General features: G+C 51.6%; 1 protein-coding gene across 1 annotated transcript; it reads right to left on the bottom strand.

The window, feature by feature from the left end:
- Positions 1 to 4,286: 4,286 nt before the first annotated feature.
- Positions 4,287 to 14,019, bottom strand: VOLCADRAFT_91784 (uncharacterized protein; the record flags this gene model as incomplete). The annotated part of the gene is made up of 12 exons (XM_002951148.1): positions 4,287 to 4,586; positions 6,086 to 6,330; positions 6,521 to 6,656; positions 7,350 to 7,416; positions 9,183 to 9,536; positions 10,907 to 10,963; positions 11,009 to 11,142; positions 11,276 to 11,312; positions 11,763 to 12,226; positions 12,777 to 12,921; positions 13,632 to 13,718; positions 13,976 to 14,019. The coding sequence occupies 12 exons, from the start codon at positions 14,017 to 14,019 to the stop codon at positions 4,287 to 4,289; spliced, it is 2,070 nt and encodes a 689-aa protein (XP_002951194.1).
- Between the last annotated feature and the right edge of the window lie 2,494 nt (positions 14,020 to 16,513).

Genomic DNA, 16,513 nt, shown 5'->3' with positions numbered 1-16,513 from the left:
GCCGTGGTGCGGAGGTGGAACCTATCTCCACTGCAGCTGGTGTAGGGATTTGGGCTGCTACCGCAGCCTGTATCCCTGACACCTGCAGCTCCATCACTGGTTCCCGGGATCCCAGGTGGGTAACGGTGTGTATCGGGCCGCTGAATGCTGGCAGGGGCGGCATTGGCGGTGGCCCTATGATGTTGTGCCTTGCCATCTCGGGGGCGTTAGTTCTCCCCGTGGCTGCTGTGGCGGTGGTCCCCCGCTGGGTTCTCGTGATGGCAGCCCATGTGCCATTTACTACCGTGCCAGCATTGCTTCGGCTGGGGCCTGACTCCGGAATCTGCGTCAATTTTGGCTGAGCCCCCTTGCATGCTGGCGGTAAACAGCCAGTTATAGCGGGGGCTGCCTCCAGCGCCAAGGGCACCTTGGTCGCGACCAGGGTCCCAGTGCAGTGGGTACTGTCCCCTGGCGTGCCATCCGTATACCCCTATGTATGTGGTTTATATGTGGTTTATATGGATATCGCCCGGGTGCCGCATATGTGGCGCTTGCACCTAAATATGAGTCTTAGGGTGTGTTTTTAATAATCCCGTGACCGGCGATTGGGTACGTCTGCATGCATGCCAGGATTGCCCGGGATGGGTTTTAGGGTTTGCAGGATTTCATGGAATCTGGTGCTTATACGTTCACACGCATGCACGCAGGTACCGCATTGGCATGGCATCGCCGCTGAAGGGATGGCCGAGCGACAGATGGGGCGTGTACGGCAACTTGACGGCAGCCAACTTCACACAGTATGATACCTTCAATCTGTCAATCCCTGCGGCTTACTTCAGGGATGATCACATGGTAAGACAAAATTTCAGGGATAAATATTTGCCCGTTAGACCCGCAAGTAACCCACTTGCTGAGAGGCAGTCACTGGTGCCTCTGTGCCATGTATGTATGTCAGCTGGGCTGGCTGATCCACATCGTCGTTGCACCACTACTGCCTTTACTTTGAAATCTTGTAAAACTTTCCGCGCGGTTATCATTATTTGAGGACAGTGTTTTATAGGTTTGAGAGTACGACCGTGGATTGAGTATTGTGCATGGTTTATTTGCGCGTTCGGCACACTCGTGTGCACGGCGGTTTGCTGGCCCCAATGCAGGTGGTGGTGGATCTGTCGCGATTGGATCCAAGCGCCAAAAAGGCCAATTGCCTTGACAAGCTTTTCATCAGCTATCGCGTTGCCAGCTCTGAGCCTACCGGGTACGACAGTGGCCTACCCCGCGCGAACAATGGCACCGTAGTCGTACACAGTTACGACGGCCTTCAGGATGAGGTATTGGCCAACAGCAAACGACCAACGTACCTGGCCAGCATTCCCCAAGGCGCTACCTGGTGGAGCTCCACATTCGACAAATACAAGGATGATGTAGGTGGCCGGCTAATGGTGAGGGTGCATTCGGCCAACTCGACTCACGCCCAAGTCGTCCTATGTCGCGCCCGGTATAGCAGGGAATACGACTGCAGCGATGGCCGTGATGATGACTGTGACGGCCAGCGGGACACGTGCGACACAGACTGTCCCGTGATCGCCAAGCGCCCTAGGGGCTGCATCCAGCAATGGTACGTGCGTGTTGTATGTGTGTGCATGTGTGTGTATGTGTGTGTATGTTTGTGCATGTGTGTGCATGTTTGTGCAAGTGGACATCTGCCTAGTTATTGGCGAGTCATGCACGTGCAGTAGACAGCGGATGGCCCTCCCAGGCGACGCATGAGACACACGGATTTCGCTGATGGCGACGGCATAATCGCTGACCTGCTTCATGCAGTCGTCATTGCAAAGGGGAATTGTCGGCCTGCCTTGCGTCTGCCTGCATTTCCGAACACGCAACTCACTCATGTGCATGTGCATGTGCATCGAGTGCTCAATATGGTGCATGCATGCCCCTGCATGACTTCCCCTCCTCTCATCCCGCATTTCGCCCACCAACCCTTATATGCGTTATCAGGCCAGCAGTACCGCCCCCCCAGGATGCCTGGATGGAAGTGGGTGTTCTTGATACAGCAGTCATCTAATGCAGGTACAGAAGGCATTGGTGATGCCGTCGCTAGGTATAGACCACGCACCATGCTGACTTTAGCTGCAGCCCGACATACAGCTGCATGCTGTATGTATACCGTAGCGGAACTAAAGATTTTACAAAATAAAGATTTTACCGCAAAATTATGGATTTTAATATATTTTACGGAACGAAGTATTTTACCGCATGCTGGCGGATTTTGCCAAGATTTTACGGTACTGTGGATGATTTCCTGGGATTTTACCGGCCCGCAAAGCTACCCAACCATGCAACACCACTGCCCGCCTCCCTCTCACGCATAAGGGGCTATGAGAATCATCACGACACGTCTCAAACTAAGAATCTCCGAATTGTAAACCCCCATCTGGAAGCCAAGCCACCGTGACACGGCCTCCAAACATTCACCATTCTGTAGCAGCCGCAGAATTCTTATGATTGATGAAAAACGCGAGAGCATTGCCGTATATGGTATGGTATGGCCGGCAGCTTGTCAATGAAGCGGTGTTTGGTGAGCTTGCGCTTGCCCATGCTGCTGCCAGGAATAGGTTGATATAGTGATATGTTACAATATTCTGTATAAAATAGTATAAGAGGTAGTGCCAAAAGCCTGTTGTGCGTGAAGGGCCATATGTATTTTACGGCATCGCTCCGAATTCCCTCCCGGGAACTAAAGATTTTACAGAAAGACTCTGAATTTTGCCAAAACATTTTACCGCATGCAAATAATTATTTATTTTGTAAAATCTTTAGTTCCGCTACGGTATATGTGTGTATGCCTTTTTTCCGTTTTTTTCCGTCTCTTCCCTTCCATCCGGTCATATGCCGCTGTACGTTGCCCTTCAGGCCATTCGCACCGCCCCCTGGCAACGGCGTATGGGAGCTTGCAGCCTGCAGCTATTCATGATCGCCGCCAGCTGCTTCTGGTGACCATGCTGCTCCTGGTGTGCAAAAAACATAGTGCTCATCGATCAATTCGGTGCTGATGCAACATGGCACATTAGTAGGGGTGGCGTGAATACAGCCACCCTTTGTATGTGAAGCTACCTTTCGTTCTCGAAACACCGGTGGTGCCTATGTATATATCTCTTGAGGCGGGACGCGTTAATGTACTGTCCCGCCCGCCGTATGCGGTCACTCGCACGGAACAAGCTAGCCAGCTTGCCAACTAGCCTTTCCCTATGACTGTCAGCTGAGTGCGTGCGTTTTCTTTCAAGATAGCTATCCGGCTTTGGAAATATGCACGGCCGAATTCGCAATATTCATCCATTTTAAAGCCGCAGGTAAAAAGCAGTCGTGCAGGCGCCGGCCGTCCATGCGGGTGCATGCGAGGGTCGTGCATGCATGCATGCAGGCGTGCATGTTGTCGCGGGCCGTGTTCCACAGGCACATGTGTGTGTGTGCGGTAGGAGTAGTGCTTCTCCTTGATCGTCACTGGTGCAGTGCCTCGTAGCGTAATGTGATGCGTGGTGGCTGGTATGGCTGTGATGTAGGTAGGCAAGGAGAGGCGGTAGGGATCCTTCATCCGGATTCATTCCTGCATGTGCGCGTGGTGCATTTGCTCTATTGCTTTATGGGCCGTTTGCTTACATTATCATCTAGGGTACCTGTCAACACGACCGCGGGCAAACAGGCTGTTTGCTGAGCGTCTGCACGTTGCGTGTAGGAAGCGAGGCACCGCACCAACCGTCTGCCCAGCCCTGATCCTCGGATAGCACACATTCTGGTTAACGACGAAAACTGCTTATGCATCATCATCACCGTCATGTGCATCGTTCGTGTGTTGCCTACAAAACTCAAGTATGACCAGTATATGCTCTTGCGCACAGTCTTAAGTTTAGTTAGTGACGGTTAGCAGAAACAACTGAACGTGTGTGTATTTATGCATGCATGCATGAATGTGCCTCCGGTTTTATTTACCTACCTACGTACCTACCTGCCTATCTACATACGTACATACTGCAAGATGGCAAGCAAGTCTATGACTGGTGTGATATGTGCGCTCTTCAGGCAGTCTTACTGGTGGTCTGGATGGATGTGTGCATTTCTCTTTCTCTCTCTCTCTCTTCCCCCCTTCTCTCTCTTTCTCTCCTCCCTCTAGCGATGAGAAGGTTGCCGCCATAGTTTGTTTGCTAAGCTTGCTTCAGCGCCCGCCCGCAACGATGGGTACCACGTCCCGAACGTGAGGAGATCCCCCTGCATATGACGCATTTAGCTCTGAAGTCGCAAAGCCGAACTCATTTAGACCTGGATGCTGTTGCTGTAGCAGCGGCGGAAGCCGAGGCGGTGACTGTTGATTGACCAGGGGTTCCCGCATAATTGTTGATGTTGACGACGACGGTTTGGCCCGGTGCTGGCGGTGGAGGGGGAGGCGGTCCCCCGCCGCCGCCGCCGCCACCGCAGTTCTTCCTGCATCCCTTCTGCTGGCCCATGCCACCGCCGCCTCCACCGTTGCCTTGCATGTTGGTCGTCGAGGTGACGACAGTAGTGCTGGTGCCCTTCGAAGACGTCCGTGTGGATGTGAACTGGCATTTTGCCTGTTTTGTTTTGATTGTTCGAGGGAAAAAGTTTTAAAGCCCGGGAGTCCATTATTTATATGCGAGCGAGGCATAGGTATACACGTGCACATGCGCTCGTAGGAAATGCGAATTACGAATAGAAGGCTGGATTAGCGGATGCGCAGGCGGCTGTACGCCGTCCAATCCCAAATCTCAGATGTGGCGGGACTTTTCCAAAGGCAATCATGTGATACACGCATCTGGGGGTTCGGCGGTGATGTTCTTACTAACAACACACGAGAAATTACCTTTCCTATTCCTACTCCAAGTGAGCGTGGATAGCCACGCCGGGCGGACGGGCAGCAGACCATAACGTGCACTACTTACTACGACACACATGTACAGCATAGGGCTGTACTACAAGGTCATACAAGGGTTGGAGCCGACTTGCTCCCCTTCGTTTTCGTTACCCGAAGGGGAAGACGAAGGGGAAAAACCGAGGGCGGGGAGAGTATTTGGCTCATTCAAGATGAAACGCGCGAGCTTTCGAGGTGCGTGACCATTCCTAGGCCTTTTCCTTTCTAGGATGCTAAGTCCGTCCTCTTTCATCCATGTTGTAATATTACAACGCATGCCTCACGCATTCCTGCTGTTACTTATTCGCATAACCACTCGAGCTCGTAAATGCATTATTAATATTATTACTATTGTTATTATTATTATTACTATTATTTTATTATTATTATTATAGTTATTATTATTATTATTATTATTATTATTATTGTTATTATTATTATTATCGTCATCGCCGACAGCGCATGTAGGCACGCAGTTGGGCCTGGACGAACTACGAACGGACATATACGCGGGAGGACGCGCTCTTATCGTCTATCATGTGCGAAGGTTGCTTATCAACCACCACATAACCACCATATGGACGAACGCACACGTTCAATCTTTCCTTTTCCACGCAAGTTCTCCTGATATACATTATCGGCCCGATGGGCCTGCCCTGATTGGGTATTGCTTTGGGGTCTGGGCCTCGGTGTTATACCTACTACTACTGTGCATTTTACGTACAGTGTATGGTGTCTGTACCATATTACTGACATGAATAGAGTTAATCATTGAAGTATGATGTGTGGGACAGGGGGGTCTTACCTTCACCCTGCGGCTGCTACTCGGCAGACCCTGTCTTCCCAGGTATTTCGGGACACCCTCATCCAATCACCCTAGCCAACTTCTCAGTGGATCACTCAGGTTCCGCACCCACCACCTGCATCCAACGGAGTCTGCCTGCTCTTAACGACAGCGGCTAACCTCCATACCTCATCAGCTCGCAAGTTAACTTCCCAGGTCACCCACCAGGTCACCACCGTCCATCAACTAGGGGCACTTTCACCTTCTACCATCGGAAGGATTTTTCGACCTTGACAGGTCTCGATCCCGGAACCTCCGGGGGGATCGGTGTGTGCTTTACCAGTAGTGCCTGACCTAGTGAAGTATGTACATAGGTCGGAAGCCCGCCCGTCACTTACCCCTGGCTGCTGGCAGGGGCCCCAATGAAGCCGTCGGGATGCGGCAGCAGCAGGGGATGACCGCTGCTCCCGTAACAGGGTAACCTCCGGGAGCACGTCCTCCGAGAGCGGATGGCTTATCATGGCTTGCAAGGGCTTGGAAGCCGCCGCCTGGTAACTCTCCACGTCAGCACGCTGCAACAGCAGGTCGCCATCATACAGCGATCCCCCGGCGGAGCTTCCGCCGTGTGGTGGCGGCATGTTGCCTGTATAGGAAATTACAGGGAAAACACTTAAATAATTAGAGGGACAAGAAAAGCAGATTAAGATAGAGTAAATGTTTCATCATCCATGGATGCTGTTCATGCGTGCTTCACGCGCGGCCGCGGATAAGATTCGGATGATGCAGGACGGCGGTGCCTGATAGGATGATGCATGGTGAGCAGACACGCTTACCGTACATGGCATGGAAAAAAATACTTCTCCGCCGCGCATTGCCGCAATTTTCCGCAATCCAGTAGTAGCACAAAATGTTATATGCTGTCACACAAATAACCTGCCAACACCTACCATATTCGCCGTCCTCCTCCTCCTCCAGGGGTAACAACGGCGGTGGTGTCGGCCTCATGAACACCAAACCAGCCTCCTCCGCCGCCGCCTCCGCCGCCTCCGCCGCAGCCGTGCTTGGAAGACATAGAAGCAGGGCTGTTAATACCGCTGACGCACTCAGCAAAAATAGCATTGAAGGCGCGGAGACCAATTTTCGCTCTCGCTGTTTCGCACCGCCGATGCACATGTTGCCAAAGCCAAAGACGCCCGCTCCGGTCGAAGGTCTCGGAAGTATTAATTAGTAAGGGGCGCTGCTGACTGCCGCTGCTGCTGCTGCTGCTGACTTGGACCGGTAAACAAGCACAAGGAAAGAGATGGCAATCATCAGCCCCCAGGGTCCACACTTAGTGCGAGCTTCGCATGTTATTTTTCTCGTACTATTAATGTGCTCGGTTAGACAGCACCAAGCGCTGGGGCATACGTACAGCTAGATGACACAATCACCACCGCCTATAGCATTCCAGGGTACTGGTACGTCATCACCGACGCTGGCAAAAGGTTCCCCCTAGCTGTCGCAAGAAGCAACATTTTTCTATATGGTGCAGCTTGTGCGTGCTTCCCACACTTCGCTATGGGTTGCGAACCCAGCGCTCAGCTCGAGCTCCATATGACCCATGGGTCGAACGGAAGACAGGCGCTAGGCGTACCTCGCTCGCACTTATTACATCTCGCTTACCTGCAAGGCAAGCGTCTTTTCGTAGTGGCAGTACGGGTTGTTGCGTGTTCGACTTCTCAATACCCGGCTGCGATGCTCGCGCGCCCGCTCATGCAAGTAAAGTGGCGAGCACGTTTCAACTGGTATCAAGAGAAACTAAGCACGTGGATAATATGGCACCTTCCGCCCTAAAACCACTACTTCTACTCCTACAACGCAAGCTTGCCGTCATGCGGTGTGCGCAGGCATCTTGGGCGACGCTTTGGATCTAACCGCAGATAGCCTTTGGTTCCAGCAGGCACTAGAACTGCTGGCCTTTGGATACAGCCTCGGATCTAGGTATACCACATGAGCTTGGCTTTGGATACAAATTAAATGGAGCGAACATGAAGCAGCGATAACCACGCGGAGAAAAAGAGACCTCAGAAGAATTGTAGATTCTTTGACTATTAGGTTTACTATTCTTATTAATTATGTAAAATCAACCTATTGTTTTATATTTACTAAGTTCACTGCTCTTTGTTGTTCTAATATGCGCATAGGGTGTACTAACTGTTGTCTGCCGAAAGGGCTGTTAAGGGTAGGGTTTGTCAGTTTCCTATACTTCGGGAGTGCGTGGATAATAATAATGGTCGCCCGATCTAAGAAGTGATGAAGTATCTGACACATGCATGTGCCGAGGTATACATAGCGTGATGCGAATTTAACGACGCAACCCGCCGCGCCCTAATCGCGCATCACTCTTCGTGAGTCTGGAGCCCACTGTAATAACCACTCACACACACGCACACTCATAAAGCAGGAGATGTTGCAATAAAGATTTCAACCTTAAGCGTGATAACAATGAGTACAGTTTATCAGTAATGCTATAGCATTACTGATATAGCTAATAATTATGCCATGCATTAGCCTCCAGGCTACGTGTGCCTACCTATTTTCGCCCTGCAAAGCACTTAATCGCATTTTCACTAAAGCACAACTTGGAGCGGACAATGAAGTCTACTTCCTGCGTTCGGATTGCATTTCGGCTGGTTGGGTTGGATGTTTTACGGTCAACGATGCCGGTTGGCCTGCCATTTCGCGCTATAGGTGTCTTCAGCAGTAAGTCATTATTTCAATCAATTTAAATATGCGCGCGGATGCATACTGCTGCTGATGCATGCCGATGCGAGTGCATGCGTATGTACGTATGTGTGCGTGTGCACGTGTGCACATGCATTAGCATGCGTGCAGATGCGCGGAGATAGATGCGTGCCGCTACATTTCCATGCATGCGTGGTGAGGCCTGCTGATGTCTGCTGATGCGTGCGCATGCACGCATACATACATGTGCATTGCAGTATTAGTTGGCCGCTGAAAGGACCTCTTAAGATGCTGGCAGAGCGCCTTATGAGCGCGCCTGTATTATTTATTTGTAGACGATGCATATATGCGCCGTACAATAAGGCAGCTGCTACAGCACGTGTGTGTATGCACTCTGAGAAGCGAATGACAACATCACTACTGCTCCAAATAGCTGTACCCAGCATCTAATGATGGTGTTATATTAAAATTTAGGGAGGTGCATGGGAACGGTCATAGATTAGCCTTGCAAATGGAACTTCCTTAAGCTAGCTGCGCCAGCTTGCCACTCACGCAAGTGGCCCCGCCGATAGATGGCGCAATGGGCGGATTCAGGTCCTCCAGCAGGGGCTCAAATGACGGCTTCTCTCTCCAGCTTGCCCATTATTGGTGCGTGGTGAAGCAGTAGCTAATGAAGCAAAGGTGGAGGGTCACTGAAGGGATATCCGAATAGCAAAAAAGAGGCAGATTCCCCGAGTGCGCCAGCAACCTGCCCGTTAATAATATCGTCACCTGCCGGGGGCCTTCATAGCACGTGGTGGTGGGCGTGGTTCATTTATGGAGAGGGCTTTGTTTTGGACTAAAGGGGCGTTCAGACCGTTCAGCGTGAGTGTTTGGTCACGAGGCTGAAGGAAGGCCAGGGTCTCGACCACGATGGGCGACTTAACGAGAGAAGCAAGAAGCGATACGAGAATCTGAGTTCGAAGACATGCAAAGAGAACGGTGATAGCAAGGTCTTGAACCCTGAACCACAAGTGTTGTGATACGAAAGTCTTTGGACGAAGCATTTCAGCTGGGTGGCTTATATGCGGCCCACCTGCCGCCATTTCCATTCCTGGAGTCATGCTGAAGTGTGAAGATCGTACGCTACGTTGTGATAGCATAACAGAAAGTGAGTTCGTACAGTTAACGAGTGCGGTTCGTAATTTCAGTACCGTACCGCTACTGTGATTAAGCTTTAATAGCCTAGTATATTCTTTAATAGCCTAGTATATTCTTTAATAGCCTAATATATTCTTTAATAGCCAAATATATTATAAGGTAAATGTAGCTTTAATACATCATTCCTGGATTTGGGTTGTGGAATGAAGGGTCAAAATGAAGGGCCGGAATGAATGTGAATCGAATATGAAATGAAGGCTCCTGGCTCCCAGAGTGTGCTGAACGCATATGTAATAATGCAATGACGGCGATGCATGATGAGTGATGAGTGATGATACGTCACACTGTTATACCAGGACTTTAGAAATGTTATACCAATCGACCCGGGATACGACAATTATCCCTCCCTCTAATTGTAGAGGGTGTCCTCACTCATAGCCTATTGTCTCTGCATGCTGCCTGCACCCGCAGGATAACCAGCGCTAGCGGGCCTGTCACCTCCCGCTCAAAAAAACCTGCTATAGCTAAGTATCGAACCCATGCCGCAACGGAGACATCTACTCGATATCATTTAACACATCACAATTACAGAAGAGTACCGAGCGGCGGATGCAAATGCTACAAATTCTGCAAATTCTAGATCTGTGATATGCCCAGGATACATACATACATACATACACGCACGCACATTCCGATCGCCGCACCTAGAGAGCACTGCAGTACGTACCACGCGCGACAGCAGTACCTACGTGCACAGCAGTACCTACGTGCACAGCAGTAAATGTTTACAACACGACATACATACGTTCGCCATCTCGCATACTGCTGCTGCACGCAAGCATGATGCAGATACCTCACCATCACGTACCCGCCGCAGATTGTATCCGAGAGCTCAATAATTACTGATGCTAAATGGCTAAATACATGCTAAATCAGCTAAATATCCGGTTAGCAGTCATCGCTGGATCCACTCACAGCGCACGGATCGATGGAGAAGTAAAACGACAGCTACTAGCGACATTATCGCCAGTGTATTGGTACTGCTGACTTCACACCAACTAACCAAACACACTGAGCACATAACCTAGATCTTATTAACAATCTTTAGACAATCCTCACATCCCCAGCACAAACTAACGTACCCTGATGACTCACATGCACACAACCATGCACATACATACGTGCACACAGCCGCCAGCTTTTTGCATCCAACGTGCAGATACATATAGTATATACACATGCATTCAGCAACAGCCATTGGAACCTTCACGATGGATAGAAATGAAGCTGCATGAATATTAGAACATATACACATGCATGCATGCATGCATGCATAAGCGCACACAATAACGCACCAGTTCTGTCCTAGCCGAAGAAAGATAAATAGTCGCATAGATAGATACAGCAGGCGGCTGTATGTCGGGTTGCAGAAGAAAGCAGCGGGGTGCGCGTTCTACCTTAGATAGATCGCAAGCTTGGTAGCTACTCGCAAGGTCCAGGCGGCATCACCGGTGCCTGTGGTACCGTGTCGTTTCCTTTCACAACGGCACCCACTTCCATCCAGGCATCCTTGGGGGCCGGTACTGCTGGCCTGATAACGCATATAAGGGTTGGTGGGCGAAACGTGGGCGAAATGATCGCAAGCTTGGTAGCTACTCGCAAGGTCCAGGCGGCATCACCGGTGCCTGTGGTACCGTGTCGTTTCCTTTCACAACGGCACCCACTTCCATCCAGGCATCCTTGGGGGGCGGTACTGCTGGCCTGATAACGCATATAAGGGTTGGTGGGCGAAACGTGGGCGAAATGCGGGATGAGAGGAGGGGAAGTTATGCAGGGGCATGCATGCACCATATTGAGCACATGCACATGCACATGCACATGCACATGCACATGCACATGCACATGCACATGCACATGCACATGCACATGCACATGCACATGCACATGCACATGCACATGCACATGCACATGCACATGAGTGAGTTGCGTGTTCGGAAATGCAGACAGACACAAGGCAGGCAGACAATTCCCCTTTGCAATGACGACTGCATGAAGCAGGTCAACGATTACGCCGTCGCCATCACTGAAGTCAATGCGTCTCATGCGTCGCCCTGGAGGGCCATCCGCTCTCTACTGCACGTGCATGACCCGCCAATAACTAGGCAGATATGCACTTGCACACGCATACACATGCATACAACACGCACGTACCATTGCTGGACGCAGCCCCTAGCTGGGCGCTTGCCGATAACGGGACAGTCTGTGTCGCACTTGTCCCGCTGACCGTCACAGTCATCATCACGGCCATCGCTGCAGTCGTATTCCCTGCTATACCGGGCGCGACATAGGGCGACTTGGGCGTGAGTCGAGTTGGCCGAATGCACCCTCACCATTAGCCGGCCACCTACATCATCCTTGTATTTGTCAAATGTGGAGCTCCACCAGGTAGCGCCTTGGGGAATGCTGGCCAGGTACGTTGGTCGTTTACCGTTGGACCATACCTCATCCTGAAGGCCGTCGTAACTGTGTACGACTACGGTGCCATTGTTCGCGCGGGGTAGGCCACTGTCGTACCCGGTAGGCTCAGAGCTGGCAACGCGATAGCTGATGAAAAGCTTGTCAAGGCAATTGGCCTTTTTGCCATTTGGTTCCAATCGCGACAGATCCACCACCACCTGCATCGGGGCCAGCAAACCGCCGTGCACACGAGTGTGCCGAAGGCGCAAATAAACCATGCAAAATGGCTCAATCCACGGTCGTACTCTCAAGCCGAAACACTGTTCTCAAATAATGATAACCGCGCGGAGAGTTTACAAGATTTAAAAGGCAGAAGTGGTGCGACGACGAGGCATGGACCAGCCAGCCCAGCTGACATACATACATGGCACAGAGGCTGCTGACGCACCTGCATGGAACCAGATAAACAGCACGGATCGATAGATACAAGTGCGTGTGTGCAACTTTGCTATGACTGCTGACCTAGCATCCGTCCTGTGCAGCATTGTTACAATGCAACACTTGAAAAACCCTAAGAACCAGGACAGTTAATAGCTGTTAAGGACTGAGGGTCACCGAAACCGGAAGGTTAGTTTGGGCAGCAAGTGCGAATGTCACTGAGACCGTGTTGGGCCGGTTGGCTGCCGCTCTTCCGGGAGTGGGGTACCGGCGGGTTTTCAAAAGGTAAACATTTTGATCCTATTATAAATCGCTGATTTATTGTCTTACCATGTGATCATCCCTTAAGTAAGCCGCAGGGATTGACAGATTGAAGGTATCATACTGTGTGAAGTTGGCTGCCGTCAAGTTGCCGTACACGCCCCCTCTGTCGCTCGGCCATCCCTTCAGCGTCGACGCCATTCCAATGCGGTACCTGCGTGCATGCGTGTGAACGTATAATGGCACCATATTCCATGAAATCCTGCAAACCCTAAAACCCATCCCGGGCAATCCTGGCATGCGTGCGGACGTACCCAATCGCCGGTCACGGGATTATTAAAAACACACCCTAAGACTCATATTTGCGTGCAAGCGCCACCGAATGGACTCGGATGGTGGGGGAAGAATTCTACGCAATATATCCTAAGCAACATATAATATGTGTACGGCGACCGCATCCTGGTGTTTATTAGTTCATAAGTGGTTGGGTAGCTGGACAACTGATGAGGTGCGATTTGGCCCCTGTATTTCCATACCCCTCCCTTAGCACAATGGCAGAGTGGAGAGGATAAATTCATCAAACTTCGTTAAGACGGTTAAGCGAGTATACGTAGCCATCAGCTTAGGGTTCACGGAATGGAACTAATCGGCAGTTTATAGCACACCAAGGATGTCAATTAAGTGTTAGCACGATAATTTATCTATTTGCGTTTACGGTTAGCATGAGACATACAGACATACAGACATTCAATTGCTGAAGGAACTGAAGGATCCGTTTTCAACTCGGAAATTATAACCCTTGGGCCTTCGGCTCGTAGGGGCGTGTAGTTCTGCAGGTATTGGGGTCACGCAACCCCAACCATGTGGCACACACACACACACACACAACTCGGGAAACTTTAAGCACATAACATGACCACTTACAAATGAGGTGCATTGGGACATAGCAGGCCTTGGATACCTTCAAATCTTCCCATCACATCTGTTGGGTCGCCGTACAGGTCGTACGGCCTATACGGGGTAAACGCACGCAATAGCAAGTCAGAAAGAGCTCGATATGTCGATAGGAAGAAAAACGGACAAATTACTGAAAAGTATGCAAACATGCATGCTGACGAACAGGCAGACAGACAGGTAGACAAACAGACAGGCTGCAAGGCAGGCACACAGCATGCAGCAGCCGGGACAGGACATAAAAAGTACATGAACAACCAGGAAGCTCTTTGTTATACACGCAGTTGGGCGACACATGCACACATGTGACCTACGTTTGAGCATGTTCCAGCCCAAAGATGTGCATGGACTCGTGCATGATGATTTGTAAATCTGTGGCGCCTAGCGTGTCGTACGTTGAGGACCTGAGGAAACTGCAAAATTAAAGCAGGCAGGCAGGCAGGCAGGCAGGCAGGCAGGTAGGTAGGCAGTTAGGTAGGCAGGTAGATCCGTCCACTCTCGTCTATCCCATCCTTAACTCGGAACCATTCAAGCAATATTAAGATAGAGACAGTAATAGTACTAGTAGTAGTACTTGTAGTACTACTACCAGTGCTTCAAGTAGTAATAAGCTAGTACTCCTACTTATACTAATACCAGTAGTAGTAGTAGTACGAGTACTAGTATTAGTATTAGTTAGTAATGGTAATCGTAGGTATTCGAGCGAGCCCTAGAGCCCAAGGGAATAACCCAATTTGTGTGCGTGCGTGTGTTGAAGTGCACCTGTGAAACACATGTCTCATCTACAGCACACACAAGCACACCTTAAACTTGCTTACGCGGAGCAGACGTAGGATGTACAGGTCACATCCGCCCAGCCGGACCACGCGCACGGTACATTAGGAGGTAAGATGTACAGATGCCGTCGGCGCGGAATAAGCTGGAGGGCGTCATCCAACCTTTTGTTGTTAGCGGCCTTGGCATACTACGCACAGAGGGAACGTCGGTACGTCATTGATTGCCCACGGAATGTATGAATGTATGAATGTATGATGAATGTATGAATGTATGAATGTATGAATGTATGAATGTATGAATGTATGAATGTATGAATGTATGATGTGTGAAACAGAGGGGGTGTATCTTCGCCCGTGGCAGCTACCCTGCGAAACCCTGCCTTCCCCGGTATTTCGGGGCACCCTCATCCAGTCACCCTAGTCAACTTATCAGTGGATCGCTCAGGTTCCGCACCCACCACCAGCATCCAACGGAATCTGCCGAATCAACGGCGGCCCAACTCCGTTCCTGGTCGGCTCGCGGGTTACCTTTATCCCAGGTCATCACCGTCCATCAAGTAGGGGCGCAATGCCTTCCACCATCGGAAGGTCTTCTGACCCTAATGGGTATTGATCCCGGGATCTCCCGGGGGCATTGGTCGCGCCTTACCAGTAGTGCCAAACCCTAGTGTGAATGCATGAATGTATGAAAATATGAATGTATGAATGTATGACGTTGATTTCACTGTGGGCTGAAAAGCCGGGGGCCCAGGGCCGAAACACAGCGCGGGGGGCGGGTGCATACGGCTGGTTAGTCTCATGCACTCCGCCCCCGGGTCAGGCCGCACGGGAAACGACGGCCGGCACGCAACAGCGCTCGTTTGGCGCTCCAACTAGACGGCATCTATGCCCGCTGGTCTCCTAACATAAACGAAGTCGCAACTGGGGGGCTCTTCCTGCCGACCGAACGAACCGAGCATCTCAGAGAGATCGCAACCAGGACCTGGGCGACCGGGAGCCCGACGAGTCATCCCGGGCTGGGGAGGTCACCAAGCTCAAAAATCCTCACGCAAAAAAGAGCGCAAAGAGCTCACACCACAAGACGCCAAACAGCCTCTTGAGACTACTATCCTTCTCCGCCTCTCCCTCCCTGGGCTAGTCCAGGGGAGATAGCACCCGTCGGGGGGATAACTCCGCACAAGTCCGCGCCCTTCCACAGCACTGGGTCTAACTTGAAAAGTACTCGAGCGGGAAAACCCTGCAGCGACGCCGGGCGATCAAGCCTCCGAAAACCACAGGGGGGGAGGGTAGCCAGCTCGGTATGTATGTATATATGTATGTATGACTTAGTTTACACTGTGGGCCGCGAGAGTCGGGGGCCGAAGCCGAAACACAGCGCAAGGGTCGGGAGCACACGGCCGGTTAGTCTCATGCACTCCGCCCCCAGGTCAAGCCTCACGGGAAACGACGGCCGGGACACATCAGCGCTCCCCTCCGGGGTTTAGCTGCTGCTCCTGCTGCTGCTGTTGCTGTTGCCGTCCCGGTCCCGCGCTGGGCTCCTGCGTGTGACCCTCGAGTACCGGCGCGTTCAGTGACGGCCCCTCGTCCAGTCGTGCTCCGTTGGCCAGGTGGAAGAAGTCCGTTATCTGCCGCTGTTGGGGCCCTTGCCCCTGGATCTGTTGCGCTTCCGCTGGCTGTTGTATGGCGGGGTTAGCCGCCCTTTCCAGCCGCCTTCCGGCTGCTCGCAGGCAGCACCTGCCTACCTCCATAGAAGACAGGGCCGCCAGGGCGATCACATCCCAGGGGGCCTGTTTGCAGCCTCTCAGGGCCTGGACCAACCACAGTTGCTTCCAGGTGATGCGGCCTGTTGCGGCCTCCTGGGAGGGCTGTATGTGTCGGTCAATTTGCTCCCGGACAGCTTGTGCGACGGGGCACTCACAGAAGTGTTGCATGCGTGGGGAGCATTGGTGGTTGCTGGCATTGCCGAGCCTTCCGCACCCACACCGCTCGGGCACCATGCGAGCCAGGTGTGTGTTGCCGGGCAGGGGGATGCCGTCCACGGCAAGCCGCCACAGCCTTTCTTTGGTCTCGTTCTCC

The sequence above is a fragment of the Volvox carteri genome (genome assembly GCF_000143455.1).
Source record: "Volvox carteri f. nagariensis unplaced genomic scaffold VOLCAscaffold_22, whole genome shotgun sequence".
In the NCBI taxonomy this organism is placed as follows: Eukaryota; Viridiplantae; Chlorophyta; class Chlorophyceae; order Chlamydomonadales; family Volvocaceae; genus Volvox; species Volvox carteri.
The sequence above is the reverse complement of the archived record's forward strand: the minus strand, read 5'-3'. Positions and strand labels throughout refer to the sequence as shown.